Source organism: Amborella trichopoda, chromosome 1 (assembly GCF_054954075.1).
Source record: "Amborella trichopoda isolate Santa Cruz 75 chromosome 1, AtrichopodaSantaCruz75HAP2 v2.0, whole genome shotgun sequence".
Lineage (NCBI taxonomy): Eukaryota > Viridiplantae > Streptophyta > Magnoliopsida > Amborellales > Amborellaceae > Amborella > Amborella trichopoda.
Genome location: NC_142336.1, coordinates 54,961,979 through 54,979,187, shown reverse-complemented (window position 1 = coordinate 54,979,187; position 17,209 = coordinate 54,961,979). Strand labels below are relative to the sequence as shown.

Here is a 17,209-nt window from a genome sequence, read left to right as displayed (position 1 = left end):
ATAAATTGATGAAAACAATGAAATTTAATAATATAGTATCCCAATTTCTTATTGGATTCATAAAAAATAACATTTATAATGAATTTTAATAATTTTTTTAAATTTTTTTAAAGCTTAATCCGAGCGATTCGGCCTTATTCTCGTTTCAGATCGAAAATTCACCGATCTGAATCGGTTTTTGAGATACCCGATCCGACACACCAATCCGTTTTTTAAACCACTGGTGTTGATTAATTTCGGTGATCTGAATTGGAAATTATCAGATTTTAAAACAAATGAGTATAAGTGAACGGGCGTTATTTTGGTCATTAAGTGCTATTTTGATCTAAAGTTTGGACGGCCTGAGATTCTCTTGCTCACAACCATTCCATCTAATCCTGATCGCACGGTTTTCATCAAAACAAATTCAAAAACATCAACGGTACTTTAGACCGTTGGACAGGGAAAAGCCACAACACACCGCTCCGTCTCTCCGTCCCATTCCCTTCTTCCTCTTTCTTTCTTTCTCTCTCTACCTCCTTCTCCTGTTCTCTGTCTAGGGTTTCAACGAAACCTGCATCTGCCATTGTAGCTCTATCCTTCAACTCGTGTTACTATTCTTCTTCTTGTATTTCCATTTCTCTCTATATTTTTTAGTTTAGTCTGCATCTAGGGTTATTTTTAGCTCTACTCTGTATCTCGCTCTGTTTCTTCGTCCTCTTCTATTCTCTCTCTACAATTTCACCTTTGCAATTCTCTCTCTCTCTCTCTCTTTCTCTCCATCGACTTCTTCTTGCAGGGGATTATCCTCGGCCTTGCCCATGGAAGAACATCAGGATCAGAACTCTGCAAATACCAGCACCAACAATCCGAACCCCGCAAATACCAGCACCAACAATCCGAAACCCGTAGATGAAATTATCCCTTCCAACGGTCCTATCAAAATAGAAGGTAATCTCTCCCTTCCACAGTTTTCCCTTATTTGGTGATCTGTTCTCTCTCTGTTTTTTTTTTTTGGATCATTTATCTCATGAAAAGTTACTTTTGCCCTATGAAATTTAAGTTATTGGTTGTTCTCTCAGATCAAGCCCTAGAGGCCAAATCAGATCGCATCAAAATTCCATTATCATGTAAAGTGGATGTCTTGAGTAGCAAACTCCAGGTACAAATTACTATCTATTACCTGCTCCTTCCTGTTACCGTGTAATATGCAATTTTATCTTGGTTCTAGTTTTTTGTTTATAGATCTTGAAGAAACAGCACATGGACCTCTCAGAAGACGCAAAGAGCATCACTCTATATTTTCCTGGAATTGAAATTTTCTCTGCGTTTCGAGATTTGGGTACTCGACCTTTTCTTTCTATCTCTTAATTTTCTTTTTGGATGCTTAAGAAATCAACTTCTCTTGTTCGTTGATTGAAATTTGATAGTACTCTCCTTTTTTTTCTTGCAGAGGTTCGTTATGATCTGATCAAGAAGAAATACATGGAAGAAAGTATCGAAAGAAAGCGTCTATATAATCAAGTTATCGAGCTCAAAGGCAATATCAGGGTATTTTGCAGATGTAGACCCCTAAATTCAGAAGAAAAATCAAGTGGGTCACCTTTGATTGTAGATTTCGACCCTTCTCAGGACTCAGAATTGCATATTGTGTCTTCTGATTCTTCAAGAAAACAGTTCAGATTTGACCATGTCTTTGGCCCTCACGACACCCAAGGTCCATTACCTCCCTCCCTCTCATTTAGAATTCATCGGTTTCTCTCTCTCAGTAAACCCCGTCTTTCTCTCTCTCTCTCTCTCTCTCTCAATTTCTTGGTTTCTGAATTTTGGTTTATTATTTGCAGAGGCGGTTTTTACACAGACCAAGCCCATTGTTATTTCAGTTTTGGATGGTTACAATGTGTGCATATTTGCATATGGTCAGACTGGCACTGGAAAAACTTTCACAATGGAAGGGACACCAGAGGACCGAGGTGTCAACTACAGGACATTGGAGGAGCTGTTTCATATTTCTAGAGAGAGAAAGGCAACCATGAAATATGATCTATCAGTGAGCATGCTTGAGGTCTATAATGAAAGGATCAGAGATCTTCTTGTAGAGAATGGAGATGCATCCAAGAAGTAATACTTTCCCCCCATTTTTACTATGTTTTCTTCTCCTTTTGGGTTTATCATTGTTGAGTTCTCTTTGTTTATGTGGAATAATTTGTGGATAAGAAAACCCATCTCTTGTATTTATTTATTTATTAATAACCCCTCTCTTGTATTTATTTATTTATTAATAAAACCCCTCTCTTGTATTGTTTTTTTTTTTTTCTTTTTTGGAATAAATCCCTTGTATTGCTTTTTGCTTTACTGTTGGTTGATTTGTTTGTGTTGCTTTCATGGAGTAACAGGCTTGAGATAAAGCAAGGAGAAGGAGCACAACAAATACCAGGTTTGGTAGAAAAAGGTGTGAACGATACGGAGGAGGTTTGGGAGATATTGAAAGCAGGAGGAGAAGCCAGAGCAGTTGGCTCCACTAATGCCAATGAATTCAGCAGTCGCTCTCACTGGTCTTTCTCTCTCTCTCTCCTTTTCTTTTCCTTTAACATTTTTCTCCGTAACATTTCTTAATCTGTGGATTGTGCAGTTTGGTTCGAGTAAGCGTGAGGTCAGAGAACCTAGTGGGCGGAGAGGTGACAAAGAGCTATCTTTGGCTGGTGGACTTGGCCGGGAGTGAGCGCCTGGGCAAGACTGATGTTCAGGGAGAGAGGCTCAAGGAGTCTCAATGCATCAACAAGTCCCTCTCGGCACTCGGAGATGTCATCTCTGCTCTCGCCTCTAAGTCCTCTCATGTTCCATACAGGTCTCACTCGCTCTCTTACCTTGCTCTCAAATCGTTTCATATAGTTTAGTTTGTTTCTGCTCTTTCTCAACCTTGCTCTCAAATGGTTTCATATGGTTTAGTTTGTTTCTGCTCTCTCTCAACCTTGCTCTCAAATGGTTTCATATAGTTACTAGTTTGTTTCTGTCCCAACAGGAATTCAAAGCTGACACATTTGCTGCAGAGCTCACTCGGTAAGTTAGTTTTCTTCTATAATTGAGGTTAGTAGATGTGTGTTTGAGAGAGAGAGAGAGAGAGAGAGAGAGAGAGAAGAGCTTCTGAAGTTTTACATAAATACACATTATAACATTATCGGAAGAGAAGGGTTTCTATCGAAAAAAAAAAAAAAAACATTATCATAAGGGCTTCTGAATTTTTACATAAGTACACATTATAACATTATCACTTTCCAATTCCCAATTTTTATTGGTTATATTTTTGCAGATAGACTCAGTATTACTTTCAATTTTAACATGGTTTTGTGCTTGATCACTAAGCACTCGCAGCATGTGTACCGAAATTCATCATTTCTGTGCAGGGGGAGATTCCAAAACACTAATGTTTGTGCAGATAAGCCCAACTGCAGCAGATATGGGAGAGACACTCTGTTCTCTAAATTTTGCAACAAGAGTTCGTGGAATTGAGACTGGTCCTGCTCGAAAACAATCCGACCCAATCGAATTCTTCAAGTATAAACAGATGGTATGGTGTCTTCATGTATGATTTTCTTATTTATCTTTATTTTGTTGGGTGGGGATTGTGGGGGGGGGGGGAGAGAGAGAGATTGAGAGATTCTCATTTTTAATATTCTCTATGGTTTTGCAATCATAGGCTGAGAAACTGAGACATGATGAGAAAGAAACAAGGAAAATGCAGGAAAGTTTGGAGTCACTCCAGCTTAAGTTCAGAGCGAGAGAGCAACTTTGTAGGAACCTCCAAGATAAGGTGATGCCAAAATCCGACTCCTTAATTCGAAACGGATAAATGCTTAATTTGAAACAGATAAACAAAGAAGCAAGTAGTTATGACAAATAAAAATCTGGCCACTAATCTAGCAGCTAAATTGTCGATACAATTCAATGATTTTACAGGTCAGGGAATTGGAAAGCCAACTAACTGACGAGAGAAAAACCAGACTTCTACAGGAGAACAGAGCTTCTTCTATGGCTGCAACTAAAAGCTCAATGGAGAAACCTCCATTGTTCCCTGTTAAGAGGCCCCCACTGAGCAAACTCATAACCAACATCCCACCTCCTCAATCAAAACCGCTCATCCCCCCCAAAACACAAGCAGTCCAGAAAGAGAACATTTCTCCAATTACCAATATACCGGGGATGAGAGCACGAAGAGTCTCAATATCAACTGCCTCTTCATCAGTTATTCGCCCCCTCACCAACAAGAGAAGACGGGTCTCTTTTGCTGAAGCAATTCCTTCAATGACCCAATTCAAAATGCACCAAGAAGATGGCAAAAGCTACTTAAGAACAAGTATGGAGAAGTCTCGACTTTCTCTCTCTAGAAATCGTCGACGAATTTCAAGAATTTTTCCACCTTCTGCCATGAAAGCAGCTGCTATGACTCCTGACCGGAAGTTTAGTAACAAGTTTAGCTCGAGCCCATCTAGTAGGATTCAGGTGCCATGGGAGCCCAACTTGCTCACTGTTTCTTCACCGAGGGTGCATAGACTCTTGAGCCCAGTTAACCTAAGGAATTTGAAGAACTCTCATGCATTGAACAAGTTTTGCTCGAGCCTTAATAAAAAGGTTGTAACCACTACTGCTCTCTCCTCTCCAAGCACAACACAACACAAGATGGGGATCGGTGGAATAACAGGGAAGTTTGGTTCAGCTCAACGTGTCTTGTGCAACAATGTCCGAAGAAGAGCCAGCATTCAACCAATTACGCGATAGTTCTCTGTCCCTCTCTTATGCTTGTTTCCCTCCCATTCTTGTTTTCATTTCACATACAATGTTTTTTGTTCATGTACTCATCCATTTGTTCACTTAAATATATCATACTGCATTGCATCGGTTAATTCGAACTAGTGCATGATCATTTGGGTCTTCCTTTTTCCTTGCTGCTACCCCTCTCAATTTACAGAGTTTTACTGGGGGGCGCTCTATTTGGTATCCTCCAGCCTCTTTTTCCAAGTGGGCACAGCATGTTTGAAATGCCACGATCGAGACTTGCAGTCTGAAATCTAGAGTGAACAACAGCTCTAACTCCAATCTGTTTATTTCAGTCGTACTCACTCCTCCAACTTTGGCATAGTATGCATTATCAAAGAACCTGAAAGTTTTTGAATAAATACTAATGAAGCATCAAATGGCAAAAGCAACAGTTGTTTTAAAATGGACAGTGTAGAACACTGCAATCTCGTAAAAGTAGAGTTACATCCTTATACAAACCACACCCCTTTATAGAAGTAGGTGGACACTGAGAGAGAGAGAGAGAGAGAGAGTTGTTGAGAGTACTTACGCATCGTCAATGAATTTTGCTGCCACCATCACACTCGTTATCAAAAGCCGATGAACATTGAGGGAAGTGAGAGGCACTTCAGGTTGTTGATGAATGAACCGGTCCATGTATATGTATGCCAGGATGAAGCATGAGGGGCTACAACTTGAGTATTCGAATATGCGCTCAAGATATTGCCGGATGCACAGACTGGGTGGTCTTAACCCATCAAAAATTGTGAGCCTCTTTTGCTTCTTTGTTACATCCAAGGCTATCGCATTCTTTAGAACAGTTCCCTCGAGAACTGATGAGAGAACTGAAAGTACACGTGGGCATTCAGAGAACCCTTTTCCTAATCCATTCAGATCCAGAGATGAATAGGATTCCATGAGGAAGTCTGAGTCAGAGTCAAGTGCCAGATATTCCATATCTTCACCTATATATAGCTGGAACAAATGACTGTTGATCAAGCTAATTAGTTTGGAAGATCATTTTAAGTTCTCTCAATTTTTTAGCCATGTGAAATTAATGAAAGTTGGCTATAGAGAAACACAAATTGTAAGTGAGCAATCAGATTGGCCTGCATCAGGTTCGGCTATGAAATTCAACAAATAACCGATCTCATTGCTAACCATAACTGATCTCATTTGTAAATTTCAGAAAGGGCTTGGCTTTTTCTGGTTTGCATGAGAGAGATGTATCCCCTCATCAAACCAAGTTGACTCCCTTGGCAGAAAAGTTACACGAGCAAGTATGGTTTACACAGACAGTTCTTAGATTCAATTTTCTTTACTTCTTTTATTTATTTAATGGAACTACAGTTGTGGTATAGTATCTGCAACTTGTCTTTTAGCTTTCTCTGATTTATCTTACATTGGAATGGCATTTTCTGGATATCAATAACTAATCTTTTAGCATGCTTTCATCTATCAAAAACAATAATTTACAGAACTTTTACAATGCCCTCTTCAATATTTTATCTGTTTTACAATATCTTGGTATGGTTTATAAAAATTAACTGCATGGGTCTGTATAAAGGAAACAATAATAAAATAGGTAGTGACCATTATTTGATTTTCTTTCGTTTTTGGATGGTTAACTCTGCAATGTAATGGCCATTGCGATCAGCAATTATAGTAGTAAGAATACCAGTTTTAGGACAAATGACCACAATGACACCCCCCCTTCTCCCCCCCCCCCCCCAAAAAAAAAAAAAAAAAAGCTCCACCACAAAAAAGAAAAAAAAAAAAAACAACCCCAAGAAAAAAAAAATCATAATAATAATAAATTACTAAACTATCCTGCAGTTTTAAAGGTTACACGACAGAATGCCATCAATTATTTAAAAGACAAGAGGTTGATCTAATGCAGTGACATGCACTATGCAAGATCCCATTGCATGTATAGAAGAACCCTCATTCAAGTATGACATAAAGGAATAGAATCACCCATATAAACTACACAAGGAAAAAAGAAAAAAAAACTAAAGGTGAGATAGAGAATTTCCTTTATTGGAATTCATCATACACAAACATAATGGTAACAGACGCACACCCCTTCAAACTCTAGCAACAACTGAGAAGTGCAGATCCAGTCACAACCTCAAATAAGAGGTAGGTAAAAATATGTGGAAATGATAAGAAAACCAACAAAAATCTGTTTCCAAATGAAGTCCTACTCATCAGATCAAAAGCAATCCAGATGGCATTAGGGTTCTCATAAGAGAGACATGCGTTATTGTTTATAGAATACCAATTTTTTATTGAAGCGCATTGAACTCACATGGATAGGGCCGTAACCCGGTGCTGGTCCCGCCTAAGCAGGATCCTAGGAGGGTTGGGCTGGAAGCGGTCCTAACATTTGGCTAATGCACAAAGGGGCTATCACTTGGTATGGCGGTAAAAGGCTTGGGTAGCCAGCGCCCGAGCGCAGGTTCGAGTCCTGAGAGCGGCCACTTTGTACATAAGCCAAAGGTTAGGACCGTTTCCAGCCCACCGCTCCCGAGACCCTGCTAAGACAAGGCCAGCACCGGCCCTATCCATGAAATGAGTGAGAAACCCTTTTGCTCTTGTTAATCTCATTAAGTTGATGCTATATGGGTGCAAACTGAGAAAAGCTATATGGCCCTTAGCAAGTACCATTTATGCAGCTGTGGAAAGCGCAATGAAGCAAGTATATGTTAGACATTAGGACGACTAGACAAACATCGTTTATGTACTAATCCATGTTGATGAGAACATGACATTTTCACAACAAGAACTAATGTAGAATGCATCGACAAATCAAAGTTTAAGAACCAAAAACAATATTGAAGATCAGGCCATTTTAAATATTTCTTTGTTCCCAATAGATGGTTTAAAATTTTAAAGTATTTAAATGGGGTGGTCTGCCAAAATGGTTTTTCTTAAATTGGTTTAAGTATGCAATAGATCTGGGATGCTTGAGTCAAAACCCTTGGATCTTCCCATGGCCCAAAGTTCAAGAACTATCATCAAATGTGGCAGATACCCTTCTATGTAATGGGATCCTAGTTAATTTTATTATTAAAAGAACAAATCACTTTTAAGCTATTGTAGTGGTGAGCAATTTCAAGTCTGATCCTAATCCTCCTCAGCTGAACGCAATTATCGATTTCTATGATACATAAAATCAACACCTGGCAAAAGCATTTTGCTTTCCTCCTCAGAAGAAAAATCTATTTTAGGAGGGTTGTAGAAATTGATTAGCACTGATGCCTATACACAAGTTGGTATACCACATCATATTTTGTATTTAATGCCATCACTATTGACCAGGAAAATCAAGAATAAGACAATAATACATGAGTAATTGATGAAACAGAAGTATAGATCAAGGGAACTTTTATAGTAATTCGCTTATATGGGTGATTCCATTTCCAAGTGCATTCAGCACTATTCAAGATTAACAGAGGTGGAAATTGTGTGAGAACAAGAACACAAATTCAGTGAGTTATGACCAGAAAAAAGAGAGATTAATGAAGGCCTTCGTAACCTAATGCAATCTACCAACTTCTCATTTAAAGAAACACATTTCAGTGATAAAGAAAAGGAAGAAGAACAAAAGGGGTAATTGGTATTAAGCATTCGTGGAAGCATTAGGAGTCATCTAGAAGAGAGAGAGAAAAACTGCAATTTGAAAGTTGAACACAGTTTCAACTTCCAATAGAATAACAGAGAGCAGAGAAGAAAAGCTATACGATTGGAAACCAGAAACATAGACACAAGATCCAAACATTGAAAAGAGAGAGAGTAACGAGATCTAGCAGAAAAGCTTACATTTTTCAGTGAAAATGCACTCTTCCATTTGTAACCATCACATGCACAGCTGAACAAGACCAGCTTTATGCGGACATTCCTCTGAAAATAGTACAGATAAACCCCTCCTGCGATAAGGCCAACAAGTTTTTCTCTCTCTAAAATAGTGTTCAGTTTCACTCTGTCTCAACCAAAACGGTACCAAAAGCTGCTTTTTCTCTCTGAGAAATGATGCCTGGTTGCCAAGCCCCAACTCCTAACACCTCTTTCTCGCCATCTCTGCCAAGATCCCTCCCGCCTACTTTACTCTCTCTCTCTCTCTCTTCCTACTTTACCCAACACACTCTCTCTCTTCCAACTTTACCCAACACACTCTCTCTCTTCCAACTTTACCCAACACTCTCTCTCTTCCTACTTTGCCTAACGCCCTCTCTCTCTCTCCTGTTGTTGGAGTGTCGTTGCACGCCGCCGCCCGCGGCCCACACATTAACGTGGAGTGAGCGGCGCAAAAGCTTAAAGCAGCCAGATTAAATCGTTCGAAAAGGAAAATGGTTTGATACGGCTGCAGCCCTATCAAAATCAGTAAGGCCTCACCTCACAACTCATAACTCGTAACTCAAACATCGTAAAACCTTTACATCGATCGTCCTATTTGATTGTTAGGGTTATGCAAAAAATTAAGATTTCAAGCTCTAAAAATATTGTATGTAAAGCCTCACCTCATAACTCATAATTTAGACATCGTAAAACCTTTACATCGATCGTCCTATTTGATTATTAGGGTTATGAAAAAATTAAGATTTTACGCTCTAAAATATTGTATATTGTAACAAATTATTTAGACGGTTCATTTATCAATGATCCATAAAATCGGTATATTATTTGAGTTTAAAGTTTACTCCCAATATTAATAATTAATCTTAGAGCCATCAAGGAGATTTATGTGGCCTAAAGTGTAAATTAATTTTAGACCCATCATAAACATTTTTATTGCTGAAAGGGCTTTCCGAAAATTCAAAGTGAGGCTTTATTTTGTTTTCATAAAGCCTCATACTTATAAGCTTCATAAGGCCGAAAAAGCTAATATTCCCCTTCCTGGCCTTATAAGCGTTCGAAAAAACTCATATTCGCCCTTCCTAGCCTTTGGTCTTTGGATTTTAGCACTCATGAGTGAGCATACTTGGGAGAGCTTATATTCCCCTCCCTACCTCCCACTGGATTTTGCCTTTTATCGACACTCACAAAGCGACCAAATACCATCGTTGGGTGTACTATTTGGAAAATAGCAAAAAAAGAAAAAAAAATATTGTTTTCAAGACTTCATTGTTTGTGGGCTATTTCGAAAAGGAAAAAGTTTATATAAGGATGTAACCTTATCATGTAGAACTACGGATGCACCTTAAAAATCCATCGGAAAAAGTTGTTTTAATATTGAGAAACCCTTTGATAGATCATCTCGACATCGAGATGTATGACAATGAAAAATAAAAAAATTTTAAGTCTAAAAAATAGTACATTTTACAATATATTATCTACACTGGTAATTTTCAAGATTTTCATATGTTTATAGATCTACTTGATTTTAACCATTTTTTAAATTTAACATTTTATAGTTACATATAAAAATATATTTTGAGATAGTCCTATGAACATTTTATATCAAAATTATATACCATGATAAAAGTTGAAGGTGCACCTTACCTCTACAGCTATGGATGGATCCGAATGCCAACTGCACCCTTTGAAAAATAACATACAAAAATTATGTTTTCAAGACTTTTGATAACAGAAGCCTTACCTTATAAAGCTAAAATTTGAAGGTGCACCTTACCTCAAGACTTTTGATAACTAAAACCTTAAGCTTATAAAGCTAAAATTTGAAGGTTCACCTTACCTCTACAGCAACGGATACGGTGCATCTGTATGCCAACTGCACCTTTTGGAAAATAACAGAAAAAAAATTTCATTTTCAATACTTTTGATAACTGAAACACCTTTTGGAAAAACAAAAAAAATTACGTTTTCAATACCTTTTGAAGCACCTTTTGGAAAATAACAATACTTTTGATAACTGAAGCCTCAGCTTATTAAAAGCTAACTAAAACTAAAACACTTTTTGATAACTGAAGCACCTTTTGGAAAATAAAAATCCTTTTGATAACTGAAGCCTTAGCTTATTAAAAAGCTAACTAAAAACTAAAGGACAATTGGGATTCGCCCACCGTGGGGCTCGAACCCACGACCACAAGGTTAAGAGCCTTGCGCTCTACCAACTGAGCTAGACGGGCTAATTGCACATTGTGGGTTCTGTTGTAAAATTAATTAATCTATTACGCAATCACCTCTCCCACTGGCCCCCCAGGCACAGCAGCCACCCACCCGTCGCCGTGGGCAAGCCCACATCACCTCTCCATCTCTCCCACACCTCTCTCCATTCTCACATCATCTCTTTTTTTTATATTTTCCTTTTAAATACCATATGTTATTTCAAAATAATATTTTTTTTATATTTTAATACATTAGAAATGATATTTTGTAACATATCGGTGCATGAGGTACCTGATCACGTGTGTCTATTAGGCTCATCGCTAGTATACTATTTTAGCACTATGGGTAGAGAAACTGGGCTATGGGCAAAGACACTAGTGGTTCAAGGGGCAGGGCCGCCCTGGCCACCCGGCTCTTTTCTATGCAATTTAAGGCCGTGGTTGATAGATGTAGCAGTAAATAGGCCACCATGGTGCTTACTGTATTAATTCATACTCCAGAATTAAGTCAAACTTCCTTGCCAAAAAATAGTGCTATATCCCTTTCATATTTCCCCTGTAATCTATCCGGAGTAGGCTCGTGCTTGTTGTGCAAGCAAACACCAGCTTATTGAAAAGGTTCATGTTTTATCAATATCTTTTATGGATAGTTCATCAGGGACGGGGTTCCCACCTGTAGTAGGAACATAACTCAAATATGTCACATTGTGGTGTCCCATCACCTTAACCACCTAACTTTCTGCCCATTCGGCTATTCCTGATGAAAACAGGCCAAAGGCTTGTTAATGTTCGCACTGTCGGTGCCAAATTGGTAATTTTTTAGTGGTTGGTAAAGGAACAACAAAATAGTATATCAAAGGCATGGTCGTGGGACTCAATGCCAGTTTGGCATAATGGTGACAGCACAACAAGCCCTTTGTCAATATGTTATTGCCAAAGGGGGAATTTAGCAATATACACCTAAAAGTTAGGGATAGTAATGGGTTGTACATGGGTTGGGTCTGAGTCCAATCTGGCTAAACCTGGACCCAGACCCGAATGTATTCAGGTCAAAGTTTTGGACCCGAACCCGATTTGTCGGGTCCAAAAGTTGGACCCATACCCGTACCCGTCGGGCCGCAGGTGTATCCCATCGGGTCCCGGGTCTGGTCAGGTCCATTGCTACCCTCACTATGTGCCTCTTTTTTGTAGTCTACAATGGTGAAAAATAGAGAACTGATTTTTGAGGAGTGGGCGATTCAAGAATGAGAGAGAGAGAGACATTCGAGATCCAAAGAGAGCGCTATGTCTCCAAGAAATTGAGAGAGGGAGGATGACGATGGGGTTTGGTCGTTTGGGGAACCAAGAGAAGGCAAAAAGTATTGAAATGATTTTAGGTTGGCACTTTAGCCTTTGGGTAAACTAAAATTTCTAGCAGGATCCGTACCTGAACTCGGGACTATCCGGATATCCTTTATTGGACCCAGACCTACCCGTGGGTAAAACTTGGACCCATACTTGGACTCATGTCGGGTATTCTCGCCAGGTATGGGTCGGGTTCGGGTGCATTGCCACCCCTACTGAAAGTATAATTTTTTGACATTTTCCCTAAATGTAATGTGATAAATTTAAAAAATTGATGTGTCATTTGATGGGATATATAAAATTTAATCAAAAGAATGATGGGTTGTTTAAATATGATATATAATATATATATTGGGTTTTGTGAGGTTATACTACTTAGTGGTGTATACCCTTAAAGTTCTTAACGTTTTTAAACACTTAGATACTCTTATCCTATAGTGTAGTAACTTTTTATTTAGGGGTATTTTAAGTAATTAGTCAAGAGTAAAGTAAAAATTCCTAATATAAACAAAATCATTTATTAATATAGTGGACAATGACGTCATCGATGTGGTGAGTGACATCACTCTCAAGATACTTAATTGTTTTTTAATTACTAATAGAATGTTACTATTTCCTTATAGAAATATATATCTTACCCTTTTAAATAACCAAAAATGTCATTACTTGAAAAAATTTGTATTACAATTCAAGGGTATCTACATGTCCAATACTGTTGAGGACTTTAAGGGTATATACGATCAAGTGGTGTAGTATACCAAAACCCTATATATATAAATATAAGTAAGACACGAAATAGTTCAAATCTTAAGTATAAATTGATGAATTTTTATAATGATAATGTCTGCATGGATGGATCCACCTAGAAAATTTACATCAATACCACTCAAGGCACTTTTAAAGCTTTAAGGACAATCACAAATGGAACATCCTTTGTTCCATCAAGCTTGAAAGATGGATTTACAAACTGGAATATCACTTGTAAAGGACAGTTAGATACATCAAAATCGATCTTAAGAGATATACAATGAGGCTCTACCCCCTAACCATCCTAAGTTTAACCACAAAAACTCAACTATGAAAGGCCTGATAAGCACAGTAAATAGGAATCTCCAAGGAAGCTCTCTCTACAAAAGGATAAAGTTTGGGTGTGGCAGTCAAAGCATCGGTAATATGCAGTCCGCTTCCAAAATCTTTTTCAGACGTAGACCGAGATGGATTTAGGTCCCACATTTTAATAGGTTAATAGTCTAAATTATATATCAAAAGAAAAAAAGAACCAAAAAACAATATTGTAACTATAATTTGAGAGAGAATCTCAATCATTGTGATCACGAATTTTACAAAGGAAAAAGTTTATATAAGGATGCTACCTTATAATGTAGAATTACGAATGCCCCAAAAAATTTCATTAGAAAAGGTAGTTTTATTGTTGAAAAACCTTTGGATTGATCATCTCGACATCGAGATGTATGAAAAATAAAAAGATTTTAAGTCTCAGAAATAGTGCATTTTACAACATATTATCTACACCGTCCATTTTCAAGATTTCATATGTTTATAGATCTACTTGATTTAAACCATTTTTTTAAATTTAAAATTTTATAATTAGATATAAAATAGATTTTGAGATAATCCGAATAACATTTTACATCAAAATTATATACCATGATAAAATTTGAAGGTGCACCTTACCTCTACACCTACAGATGCATCTGTATCCAAACTTCACCCTTTTAAAAATGAATGAATAGAATACTATAATTACATTTTTTTTTTTCAAAAGGAGGCTGCTTGAAAAGCAACTCATTTGTTTGTCGGTGGGATCTAGTGTTTTTAACGCCCAATTGAACTGCCCATCCGGGAAACCGATCTGATCGATTCTCGCAGTTGAGAATATGCAAATTCTCAATTCCAATTAGGAAGTAGTTTCTTGATTTAGAACAGGTGATTCAGATCTACGTCAACATTTTTAAAACAATTACGACACCTCTTACTCAAGGGGAAGTGTTGTAGGAGATCTATGCTTCCTTTACCATCCAACCGTCCAATTTTGATAAAGAGAACCACTCACTGTTTGATCTTAGATCCGACGTCTCTAAGTATTTTTTTTTTTTACTTTTTTTATACAAATTGTATGAATGTGAAATTTGGTACGTGCCATATTCTCATTGGGGCGCACCTATAAAAAATGTTAAAAATATTTTTTTGATCAAATATAATAACCAAAATACCCCTTGAATCTTTTAGGGGTATTTTGGTCATTTTATTTAAATGAAAATATTTTTTTTTTATTTTTTGCTAGTTCGAGTTTAATAGAGGATTGGACCACCAAAATTTGGTATCAAAATAGTATATAGAAAAAAATTAAAAATAAAATAGTGTAGAGACGTGACATTGTGATTGGGACAATCTTAGCCCTCCATTCAGAATGGACGGTTGATAAGGAGAAGTATATAAGTTTTAGGGAAAATTGCATAAACCCCCCCAAAATTACCTATTCATTCAACTTACCCCCCACCGTAGCTCTCCTAACAACTTTTTCTCCAAAACTATGTTTCCTAGCAAATACCCCCGCAATACAAAAAGTGAACTTTTTTTTTGACGAAGATACCCTTCTTGTAATTTAAAAACTCATTTTCGGGTCCAATAAAAAGAAACGCCGGATCGACGTTACTGAATACCAAATCGCCCTCTCATAATTCCATAATTACAGGATCGTATTTGTAAAACGTCGGAGCGCCAATCAACAACAAAAATCCCCGGGCTGCCATATACATACGCCATACTAGCCTTTGTAACCACCGGACTGCCTCGCAGAACGCCAGACCGGGGTAGTTCCAATGACACTGAATGCTAGACTGCCCCTTCAAAATACCAGACTGACCTCTCAAACTATCGGACTGCCTCTCAGAATGCCGAACCGGGGCAGTTCCAGTGACACAACACCGGATTGGCCCATGAAAACGCCAGATTGGCCTTCCTCGTTGCCGAACTGTCCTCATAATACCGGACCGAGGCAGTTCCAGTGACCTTAAACGCCGGAATGCTCCTCCCAAATGCCAGACTGCCCCTTATAATTATTGGACTGCCCCTCAGAACGTCAGACCGGGGCAGTTCTAGTGACATTAAATACCAGACTTCCCCTTGAAAACGTCGAACTGACCTTCCTTATTGCCAGACTACCCATCATAACGCTGGACTAAGGGCAGTTCTAGTGACACCAAACATCGTACTGCCCCTCGAAAACGCCGAACTGCCCTTCCAAACTGTCGAACTGCCCTCAGAACACTGGACCGAGCAATTCTAGTGACATTGAACGCCGGACTGCCCCTGTCAAATGCCGGACTGTTGTATCTAATTACCAAATTGCCCCTCAAAACGCCAGACAAGGGCAGTTCTTGTGATCTTAAACACTAGATTGCTCCTTTAAAATGCCGGACCACCCTCCAAAATCGACGGACTGCCCCCCAAATCGCCAGACTTCCCCCCAAAATCGTCAGACCGCCCCCCAAAATCGTCGGACTGCCCCCCAAAATCGTCGGACCGCCCCCCAAAATCGCCGGACTGCCCCCCAAAACCACCGGACTGCCCCAAAACTATGCTTCCTAGTTAATGGAACCTGTTTCGTGTTTCATGCTTTAATTAATAAAGCACAACATGTTCTTGATGTTTGCAAACTGGTATCAGCATTGTACTAGACATCAATCTAAGTATACACAGCCACAGCTACAACATCATCATCAAGAATATTATTTCATGTCAAAATAAAAAGAAAAATGAAAAATCACATGTTCACATAAATGTAATCCACATCCATTCCTAAAGTCTCAAGGTGCCCCTTGAATGGTATCATCCAAGAGAAATAGAAAAAATTCCAAGAACAAAAGTAACCGTGGGAAAGTGTCTTAGCTACCCAACTAGCATTCCAATAGTAAGAAGAAGACAAACCACTTCAAAGTCAACAAATCTATTAGAGTGGGACATTTTATTAGTTGGCTGCTATGATAGAGTAGCTTTAATTGTACAAAATGAATGGATATTTCACTCTTAGAAACTAAAAAATACATATCAATTGAAAAATACAACTCAAAATAACGTTCATAGCCTTTGCAACTTGCATTGGCCACTTTTCAAATTACATATTCGAGTATCATCTAGACAAAAGCATGTCAATCACTTTCTTCGCTTCAGCCATGTTTTTGGCCAGCTTGCAATATCCTTTCCCTTTACATCGGGTTCCTCCCTAGTCCTCTCTGCCTGAACATCTCCCTATCTTCGTGATCGTAAATTCCGCCTTGATTCTTCATGCAATGCCGGCACAACTTGAATTTGATTGCTTTTGTTCTTGTCATTTTTGCTCTTCGTTCTTCTCTCATTTTCGTCATTGATCTCGCTCTCTGTTTCCTCATCTCCACTATCTCCCTCATCAGTCTCGATTTCCTCATCTTTAGTATCTATCTCATCGCTTTCGCTTTCGTCATCTCTACCATCTCTCTCCTCGCTCTCACTTTTGTCATCTCCACCATCTCTCCCTTCACTCTGGCTTGCACCATCTCCCTCCACCCTCTCTTTGATACAGGCTAATCGCTGCAAGTAGACAATGAAAAACAAAATGGAAAATTACTTTGAATGCATATTAAGTCAATAAAGGCAAAACTAATTGCAGCCAGTAGATAATAAATTTACAATAAAAAAAAAAATAAAAAATCACTTGTTCACATATCCAAAAATCAAATGAAATTTACTTTGAAGAACTAAAGTTAACAAGAATAATATGATGGATTATTCATATCCAAAATTGACAACAAAACAAACTCAATTCCAGTCAGTAGAGAATAAATTTACAATAGTAAACTCTCTTTCGTACCTGTGGACTGATTTAGGGCTAAAATCGAACTCAGTTGCTTCAGCCTGATTTGAGGGGTAAATTGTGAAGAGAGAGAGAGCACCACAGCTTGGTTTTTTACCGCTTATGATAAGTAAATCGTGAGAGAGAGAGAGCGCCAGTGAAGAATGGG

At 38.3% G+C, this 17,209-nt stretch overlaps 2 protein-coding genes and 1 non-coding gene across 5 annotated transcripts; 1 reads left to right on the top strand and 2 right to left on the bottom strand.

Annotated features, from left to right (window-relative positions):
- The first annotated feature begins 428 nt into the window (after positions 1 to 428).
- LOC18440891 (P-loop containing nucleoside triphosphate hydrolases superfamily protein) lies at positions 429 to 4,880 on the top strand. Of its 2 annotated transcripts, none has more exons than XM_006851028.4 (11): positions 429 to 930; positions 1,062 to 1,141; positions 1,225 to 1,321; positions 1,433 to 1,696; positions 1,824 to 2,100; positions 2,376 to 2,534; positions 2,612 to 2,827; positions 3,002 to 3,039; positions 3,384 to 3,547; positions 3,677 to 3,790; positions 3,937 to 4,880. In XM_006851028.4, exons 1-11 carry the CDS (start codon positions 801 to 803, stop codon positions 4,753 to 4,755), a joined length of 2,358 nt encoding a protein of 785 aa, XP_006851091.1. In that variant the 5' UTR covers positions 429 to 800; the 3' UTR covers positions 4,756 to 4,880. The 2 variants fall into 2 exon arrangements, with proteins under 2 accessions (XP_006851091.1, XP_020526988.1); XM_020671329.2 differs by having other exon boundaries at positions 436 to 930; positions 1,211 to 1,321.
- LOC18440892 (cyclin-U4-1) lies at positions 3,871 to 8,852 on the bottom strand. Of its 2 annotated transcripts, none has more exons than XM_006851029.4 (3): positions 8,599 to 8,852; positions 5,324 to 5,761; positions 3,871 to 5,134 (listed from the first exon to the last, which is right to left on the bottom strand). In XM_006851029.4, the coding sequence occupies exons 2-3, from the start codon at positions 5,728 to 5,730 to the stop codon at positions 4,858 to 4,860; spliced, it is 684 nt and encodes a 227-aa protein (XP_006851092.1). In that variant the 5' UTR covers positions 5,731 to 5,761; positions 8,599 to 8,852; the 3' UTR covers positions 3,871 to 4,857. The 2 variants fall into 2 exon arrangements, with proteins under 2 accessions (XP_006851092.1, XP_020526989.1); XM_020671330.2 differs by having other exon boundaries at positions 5,324 to 5,748.
- A 1,940-nt stretch (positions 8,853 to 10,792) lies between these two features.
- Positions 10,793 to 10,865, bottom strand: TRNAK-CUU (transfer RNA lysine (anticodon CUU)). The gene has a single exon. It is a non-coding gene; the product is annotated as a tRNA-Lys (tRNA).
- Between the last annotated feature and the right edge of the window lie 6,344 nt (positions 10,866 to 17,209).

Excerpts from the sequence above, each read along its gene's own strand:
- LOC18440891 (XM_006851028.4), top strand. The coding sequence starts at position 801 with ATGGAAGAACATCAGGATCAGAACTCTGCAAATACCAGCACCAACAAT. Across the intron at positions 1,142-1,224 it reads TCTTGAGTAGCAAACTCCAG|ATCTTGAAGAAACAGCACAT; the intron begins GTACAAATTACT and ends TTTTGTTTATAG. Across the intron at positions 1,322-1,432 it reads CTCTGCGTTTCGAGATTTGG|AGGTTCGTTATGATCTGATC; the intron begins GTACTCGACCTT and ends TTTTTCTTGCAG.
- LOC18440892 (XM_006851029.4), bottom strand. The coding sequence starts at position 5,730 with ATGGAATATCTGGCACTTGACTCTGACTCAGACTTCCTCATGGAATCC. Across the intron at positions 5,135-5,323 it reads GCAAAATTCATTGACGATGC|GTTCTTTGATAATGCATACT; the intron begins GTAAGTACTCTC and ends AAAAACTTTCAG.